This window comes from Myotis davidii, unplaced genomic scaffold, assembly GCF_000327345.1.
Source record: "Myotis davidii unplaced genomic scaffold, ASM32734v1 scaffold108, whole genome shotgun sequence".
NCBI classification, from domain to species: Eukaryota; Metazoa; Chordata; class Mammalia; order Chiroptera; family Vespertilionidae; genus Myotis; species Myotis davidii.
Genome location: NW_006299260.1, coordinates 1,980,161 through 1,988,910, shown reverse-complemented (window position 1 = coordinate 1,988,910; position 8,750 = coordinate 1,980,161). Strand labels below are relative to the sequence as shown.

Genomic DNA, 8,750 nt, shown 5'->3' with positions numbered 1-8,750 from the left:
TTGTAGAATTTACACTCAGCCAGCCTTCCTGTGGTTCTGGATGATGTCCGTATTGTGTTTCTGAGGTATTATCCAATTTTTGTGAGCGGCAGCAATTTCCCGGTGTTTATCTATGCCGCCATTTTAGTTTCTCCTTGAAGTTTATATTCTAAAAAGAACTCTTGATTCTCCACCCCATTCTGCCTCACTCTCAACCTTCTCCTCTTCTGGTCTTTCCAATCTCCTTAAATGGCTCTGAAATTTACCTGGGTGGCCAGGCCAGAAGCCTGGTATCTTTGCTTCTTCTCTTTGCTTCTCCCTCACATCTAATCCATCAGCAAGCCTCATAGGCTCCACCTTGACCATGTACCTTCCCCTTCCATGGTCTCTAATCCAGACCACCACCTTCCCCTGACTCAGTTATTGCAATAGCAACACCCAGAGAAGAGACACAAGATTCCAGTATCCTCAGAGGCCCCTATTGTGTTCCCTTCCAGCTACTGTCCTCCCTCCCTGCCACTCAAATAATCTCTATGCGGACCTCTGACTCCATAGATCAGTTTACTACTTCTTGAACTTTATATAAATGAATTTTAATTACACAGTAGGTACATAGTATCAATTTATCACAATTTATGTATCCATTTTACTTTGATGGATATTTGAGTTTCTAGTTCTGGTCTATTTTTAACACATTTCATACCACTCAGAAGTTTTCTCGTGTATCGTGCGCCATATGTTAAGGACCACTCATGAGTGTTCTCGTTTTTCACGCCCATGGAAAAAGGAGCGAATCTAGATACTTATGTAAATTTTGTTTGGTCCCTCATAGAGGAAAATGTTTTATGCAGTACCATACGTTAAAAAAGTACTAGGAGCTTTAATTGTTTAATTGTTTTTGTAAATAAAAATGTTATAATTATTGAAAAACAACACCTAAAGTGCATTAAAATGATTTAAATAACGCGCAGTTTGCCCAAAAACGTGCTGTCCCTGGCATATGTCTTAGAGATTTCTATGCGGTACGCAATGTGTTAATAGTACTGCCACAAACATTACAGTACGTCTTTTGCTAAATGTATCTTCTATATATATCTAATCTAATAAAAGACAAATAGGGTAATTAACCGTACTTCTGACATGCTTCCCATTGGCTAATCAGGGCGATATGCAAATTAACTGCCAACCAAGATGGTGGCCAGCAGCCATGCAGCTGAAGCGAACAGGAGGCTTGGTTGCCCCGGTGATAGAGGAAGCCAAGATTCCCCGCCTGCCGCGCAGGGCTCTGAGCTGCACTCTAAGCAACTATGTTGCAATTATAGAAGCTATTTTTAATTTTTATTGAATATTTACACCTTTCTTTAAGGATAAAGTAGTAGAGTGGGATGATAAAGGGAAATAATATTAGTCTGAGCAAAAATACAATCTATATATATAAAAGCCTAAGCAACCATCTGACCGTTTGACCATCTGACTGTTAGCTATGACACACACTGATCACCAGGGGACAGACGTTCAATGCAGGAGCTGCCCTCTGGTGGTCAGTGCGCTCCCACATGGGGAGTTCTGTTCAGCCGCAAGCCAGGCTGATGGCTGCCAGTACAGCGGTGGTGGTGGGAGTCTCTCCTGCCTCCTCAGCAGTGCTAAGGATGTCTGACTGCAGCTTAGGCCTGCTCCCCGCTGGCAAGTGGACATCCCCTGTGGGCTGCCGGGCTGCCAGAGGGATGTCTGATTGGCATCTTAGGCCCAATCCCCTGGGGAGCAGGCCTAAGCCAGCAAGTGGTCATCCCCTGAGGGGTCCCAGACTGCGAGGGGGCACAGGCCAGGCTAAGGGACCTCCTCCACCCCCCCGAGTGCACAAATTTTTGTGCACCAGGCCTCTAGTATATATATAAAAGGCTAAGTGACCGCCTGATCATCTGATCGGCTGGTAGGTATGACGTGCACAGACCACTAGGGGGCAGATGCTTAACGCAAGAGCTGCCGAACTGCAGTGACTTGGCAGCAGCTATTCTAGGGTAACGCACCCCAGAACCAGAGAGGAAGGATCCTGATTCTTCATGGGGTCACGTGATTCCACCTTTGGCTGTGGGTTATGTTGTTGCTGGGGCACTGTCAGCCCTGATTCTGGTTTACTGCCGAGGTGCAGTGACCGCAGATGCCCTTCCAGCCACGGTGCTGCTCCAGGTACTGCCGGCCAGGGAGGGACTGCTGGAGGTTGGCTCCAGGGAGTGTCTGGGCCCTTCTTGCTCAGTCCTGCTCCACAGGCCACCTTCTAATTAATTTCCTTTCATTGTGCACGAATCCGTGCACTGGGCCACTAGTATTATATAAGAATTTCTGTCAGGTATATATCTAGGATTGGAATTGCTGAATCAGATGGTAAGTGTATATTCAGCTTTAGTAGATATTTCAAAAACAATTTTTCTAAGTGGTTATAACCGTCAGCATTTTATGAGAGTTCCAATTGTCACATCCTCACCGAGATTTGGTATTTTTTATTATTATTATAGCCATTCTGATGAGTGTGTAATAATATCTCATTGGGGTTTTAATTTGCATTTTTTCTGGTGACCAATGGAATTGAGTACCTTTTTATGTTTATTGGCCATTTGGATATCTTCTTTAATGAAGTGCCTTTTTAAGCTGCTTGCCTGTTTTCCTGCCTTTTCTAATTGATTTGTAGGAATCTTTATAGATTCTTTGTTAGATGTTGGCTGTACGTACTGTAAATATCTTCTTCCACTCTGTGGCCTGCCTTTTCAGTTACTTAGTGGTATTCTTCCATGAGCAAAATTTCTTAATTTAGTGTAGTACCAACTATTATTCTTTTCCTATAGTAATTTTCATGTCCTGTTTAAGTAATATTTGACTATCACAACAGCCATGGAAATACCCTCCTATGTTCTTATATAAAAGCTTATTGTTTTACCTATTACATTTAAATCACATTTAAATGGAAAAAAAAATTTTTCCATATGGATAGCATAAAATGTATGAGTCAAGTTACTTAAAAAATATATATCCAGTTGATCCAACACTATTTTTTGAAAAGACCATCTTTTTCTCATTGTCAGAGAGGCAATTTTCTTAGATCAGTTCATGAGATCTCTCTGCTTAAAATCTGTCAATGGTTTCCCCTTACCCTTAGGACAAATATAATAGTACACCCGTTACCATGGCTCCTTGGCTGGCATCTTGCTTGCTTCTCCGCTTCCATCTCAATGTTCTCTTTTCCTCCCCTCCATTGTGGACACCCTGGCCTCCTTACTGCTCCTTGGTCTTCAAGTGCATTATTGTATCAGGCCCTTGCACGTGGGGTGTCTTCTGCCCATTGTGCTCTTTCTCCATTTCTTAGCCCAGATCACTCCTCCTTTCACTCACATGTCTGCTCATGTGTCCTTTCCTTGGAAAGGACCACTACCCACCCCTTGTAATATTAAGACTGAATAATATATAAAAGTCCTTTGAACATGTATGATATTACTAATGAACTTTTTCCCCTACAGTATTGTGATTCCTTGAGGATTGTGTCCTATTTTCCTTTTGTAAATCTTATATGCAACATAATACACTAGAACTCAAATAGGGCCCTAAGTATAAAGCATATGATGTCATTGTTTTCCCTATTTTGTCTACATTTGCCTCAGATAATTCAGACCCTGACATAAATATTTAATAATTTGATGAGCTATGGTGGAACATCAACTCTTTGTACTTTTAAAAAAGGGAATAGTAGACAGCATTACAGTTTGAAACTTATAAGGTCACTTTAATTATTTTATGTCTTACATGAAAGCTATGCATAGGCTAAGTAAGCCCAAATGAATTTTATCTGCAGCTAAATAATTTAGAAGGTTTTTAGTGGCTTTATATATTCCATCTGCAATAATATTAATTGCATTTAAATTTTATAAAGTTGCATTTTTTTCTAAGCATTCTACAGTCTAGATTTAGTGATTCTCATTGAGCTAGTTGCTATTATTGGGGCCATTTGGGGGGTTACATGTATATGTAAAATTTAGTTTTGGGCCAAGAGTTAGACCAAACTTTCATTTATTTGTTCTTTCTTTCTTTTTTAATCCTCACCCAAGGATATGTTTTTATTAATTTTAGAGAGAGAGGGAGAAACATCGATGTGAGAGGAATATCATTTGGTTGCCTCCCTTACTCACCCACACTAGGGATCAAACCCACAATCTACGTATGTGCCCTGCCTGGGAATTGAACCCCAACTGTTTCTTGGTGCACAAGACGATGTTCCAGCCAACTGAGCCACCCGGCCAAGGCTATTTGTTCATTCTTTGTCCAAGGCATCTAGTTACACCACTGATTGCATTTGTTTTCCTTTTTCTAAAGCCATAAGGTAATGTCTGACACATTAATTCTTTTATTAATAGTAGAATGTCATAAACTAACAGAGCAGAAAGAGACTTTAAACTTAATCTTGTCTAGCTATAAAAGACATTAAGAGCCCTGGTTGGGTGTTTCAGTTGGTTGAAGAGTCGTCCCATGTATCAAAAGGTAGTGGGTTTGATTCCTGGTCAGGGCACATACCTAGGTTGCAGGTTTTATCCCTGGTTAAGGTGCTCATGGGAGGTGATTGATCAATGTTTCTCTTTCACATCAATGTCTCTCTCTCTCTCTCTCTCTCTCTCTCTCTCTCTCTCTCTCTCTCTGTCCCTTCGTCCCTCCCTTCCTCCCTCTCTCTATACATATCCTCACCTGATGATTGCAGGGTTGGGTTGGGGGATAGAGGTGGAAGAGGCCATAGAGCAGTGGTTCTCAACCTTCTGGCCCTTTAAAACAGTTCCTCATGTTGTGACCCCCAACCATAAAATTATTTTCGTTGTTACATCATAACTGTAGTTTTGCTACTGTTATGAATCATAACGTAAATATCTGATATACAGGATGGTCTTAGGTGACCCCTGAGAAAGGGTCGTTCGACCGCCAAAGGGGTTGCGACCCACAGGTTGAGAACCGCTGCCATAGAGGGTATAAATGGTGATGGGAGGGGAAAAAAGACATTAGTGGGTCAACTGATAAAATTGGAATACAGTTGGTAGATTAAAGTATTGTCAATGATAAATTTCCTGAAGTTGATAACTGTGCTATGTAAGAGAATACCCTTATTCTTAGAAAAACACACTGAAGTATTTAGGAATCAAAGTGCCATGATGATGTATATACTTACTCCCAGATGGTTCGGGGGAAAATCCTGTGTTTGTGTGCATACTTGAGTAGAGAGAGAGAGAGAGAGAACACAATCAAATTATAAACGAAACTAGAGGCCCAGTGCATGAATTCGTGTGCCGGTGGGGTCCCTCAGCCTGGCCTGTGGGATTGGGCTGAAACCAGCTCTCTGACATCCCCCAAGGGGTCCCGGATTGTGAGAGGGCGCAGACTAGGCCGAGGGACCCCACTGGTGCACATTTGGGGTTGGGGAGGGATGCAGGAGGTTGGCCAGTCAGGCAGGGACCATGGAAGGGCTCCAGGGTGTGTCCGGCCCGTCTCACTCAGTCCCAATCAGCCGGACCCCAGCAGCAAGCAAACCGTACCGGTCGGAGCATATGCCCCCTGGTTGTCAGCGCACATTATAGTGAGTGGTTGAGCGGCCTTAGCATATCATTAGCATATTACACTTTGATTGGTTGAACCTCAGACCGAAGGACCGGACACTTAGCATATTAGGCTTTTCTTATTTAGAATGTGTCAAAATATTAACAAGAGGTGGATCTGGTAGTTTGTATTTAATGTTCTTTATATTCTTGTAACTTTTTATAAATGTGAAATTATTTCCACACAAAAAACCCACAAAACCAGTTTTAAAAGAATCATCTCATCCAGCCCTCTCCAGAAAACCATTCTGTCCTCATGACAGAGAGGTTAAGTAACCTTCATCAGTAACCCTGGGAGTTGGAGACAGCACTGACTCCTAGTCCTGTGTTCTCTGTTATGCTGTGCTGTGTTCTCTGCTATGCTGTGCTGTGTTCTTCTAGTAGTCATTGAGCTCTAACCCAACACAGGGGCAGGGACACAGCCACGCTTGCATATTTATGGCGTAGCTTTCCGTTTCTGTTAAAAATATTTTTGCCGTTACCTGGTCAGCCTTTCAACCTTCAGCCCCTCTATTACCTGGACATCTTGTTATTAGATACGCTGCCCATTGTAACGAGACATGCCTACGTGTTACATTTTAACAAACAGTGTTTTTATTCTTCTGTTTCTTGATAGCTACTGCTTCTTGGGATACATTTCTCATGCTATGGAATTTCAAGCCACAAGCTAGAGCTTTCAGATACGTGGGTCACAAGGACGTTGTAACCAGCGTGCAGTTTTCTCCACTTGGAAACTTACTGGCGTCTGCTTCACGAGACAGAACGGTTAGACTCTGGATTCCTGATAAGTAAGGAAACAAACACCTGGTATGCTCTGGATTTAGAAATGTGAAGGAAAGCTGGCCCCGGCTGCTCCTGGTGCACCTCTCGGGCCGGACAGACTCCCGGTTACCTGTACTCAGTCCGAGTCACACCCGAGCTGTCAAGTCAGACTGCTTCAAAGCGCTTTTTTCTCATCTTTAACTCATAATTACGTCTTCTATTTGAAAACTATTTCTAACCATGAAAATATGCTTAATATGTATTAAGTTACTGAGGGGAGGAGGGTGGTAGTTATCAATCCCTTAGTAAATTAGATGTAAGCTTTGGACTATCTCCCCAGAGAGATACACATTGGCATGTATAACCAAAAATTGTACAGGTTATTAACCTCCTAAAAGCCCCTTCATGGATCTTTAGGAAACTTTGGATCCTCATTAAAAACCCTTGGGCCAGAACTGTTCTTTGATTCATATCATTCATTATTAGGCTCCAGAATGTTCTTGTTAAAATTTCCTACAAAAGTGTAAATCACTCTTTTGTTTTAAGGTCCTATCCCATTATAACAAACCTCTCTGTAAGAGATTTTTCAAACTTTAGTTGATATTTTAAGCAATTATTATTAAGCTGTGAATTTTTTTAAAGTTTTAAAGTCTTAATTATGCATTTTTTTCAGACATACTTGAAAAGAGAAACAATAGCACAAAGACCCCAAACCCATAATCATGGATCAGATTCAACAGTTATCAATATTCAGTCAACTTTATTTCATCTATCCCCACCCTCCACCCTTTTTTTTTTGCTATAGTATTTTTAGAACAAATCCCACACATCACATCATTTCCCCCTGCAAATACTTCAGAGAGTAAGAATTGAGCATTTTCTGACTATTGTGGCAGGATTTGATTGTTGGTTTGTGCCTGAACAGGCACTCCCAAATGAAAGAAAGTAAACAGGGCATTTCCCGTCCACCACCCAATGGAAACTCCATGCTCAGAAATCTGAATATTATCCTGATAGCAGCAAAAACTCTTGAAGAGAAATGACATGTTATAATGACACTGTGGATGACAATATAGAGGGAAATTGTAAGGGAGAGAGACTGGTTTGTGGTTTAAAAGGGAAGCATTTTCTAAAATCCTTAATTTTGGAAATTGAGAGCCAGCACAACACAGCCTCAGTTACCCATTACTAACTCAAGGTAACCTCAGTGCACAAACTATAGAGGGGTACCTTAGCTAAAAGCACACTGCATCATTAATCTGCGCTGGCTAATCTAGTACAATGATTATGCTTGTGTAGCTGTCTCCTGTTCCTCTTTTTAAATCATAGTGGGGCCAGGGCAATAGCCGATCATGGCAATGGGAAGGGAACTCATGCATCAAGTTCTCTTTTGCTGCATAACAATATTCAAAACATAGTAGCTAAATACAGTAACCATCATTTCTCACAGTTTTATGGGTTGTCCGGATGATTCTTCTGCCCCATTTGGGGTTGCTATTAGCGAGGTTGGCTATTACTTTTGCAGCTTCACTAAACTGACAGTAGGGCTGGCAGATCCAACACTTCACTCATATGCCAAGGGCCTTGGTGCTGGTTATTGGCTGGGGCACCTTGGTCCTCCATATGCCCTCTCCCTGGCAGGATAGGGACTTCTGTATAGCATTGTAGGATAGTAAAGCAGAAGCTGCTAGACCTTGTAAGGGCCAGGCCTGAAACTTGCACAGTGTCACGTCTGCCCCATTCTGTTGGTCAAAGTAATTCACATCAGCCCAGATTCAAAGGGTGGACAAATCAGCAGATTCCACCTCCTGTGGGGAGGAGTGGCGTGTGTGTTCCGAGATGAAATTGTGGGCAGCCATATTTTCAGGCAGACAACTTCAGGTGACTGGGAGGCTAAAAAAGAATAGTGGAAGCAGGTCTGGCCTGGAGTTTGTCATGGTAGATAGTCAAGGGAATGTGGGCAGAAAGGACAGGTAAGCATGTAGGAGGCAGAGTGTCTACATTAAGGCAAGGTAAGGAACTAGAAACCACTTGAGCACTGGCACAATAAACAAGGCTCTCTTATCTCGTGGATTTTTTTCAAACATGCTTCCTGTTGAGACCGGATACAGGCAAGGCCAGCCTACACTGAGAGGAGGGCCTTTAGAAAGAAGGCACACAGGCTAGCCTGCTGGAGTGCACAGTGTAGAACTAAAGAACAGGGCCGATTTTGATGATACTGGCTGTCTCTTGGCTTCCTGGTCATAGCAGATGTCAAGGCTTTTCTTTGTTTTTCTCTGAGTCTTATACCTGAATTGAGCCCCAACTGTATTCTGACCTCTACTCAATAAACTTTCTCTGAAACCTCACTGAACTAGTCCCTGAATGCTACCTTCTATCTTTTTAAAT

The 8,750-nt window shown here is 42.2% G+C and overlaps 1 protein-coding gene across 4 annotated transcripts in view; it reads left to right on the top strand.

Moving 5' to 3' along the window:
- POC1B (POC1 centriolar protein B) overlaps nucleotides 1–8,750 on the top strand; it is a 103,544-nt gene that overhangs the window by 20,355 nt on the left and 74,439 nt on the right. For all 4 annotated transcript variants that reach the window (XM_006774744.2, XM_015571139.1, XM_015571138.1 and 1 more), the window contains exon 2: nucleotides 6,217–6,388. In XM_006774744.2, coding sequence (XP_006774807.1) covers nucleotides 6,243–6,388 — 146 coding nt within the window. In that variant the 5' untranslated portion in view covers nucleotides 6,217–6,242. The remainder of the gene's footprint in view (nucleotides 1–6,216; nucleotides 6,389–8,750) is intronic.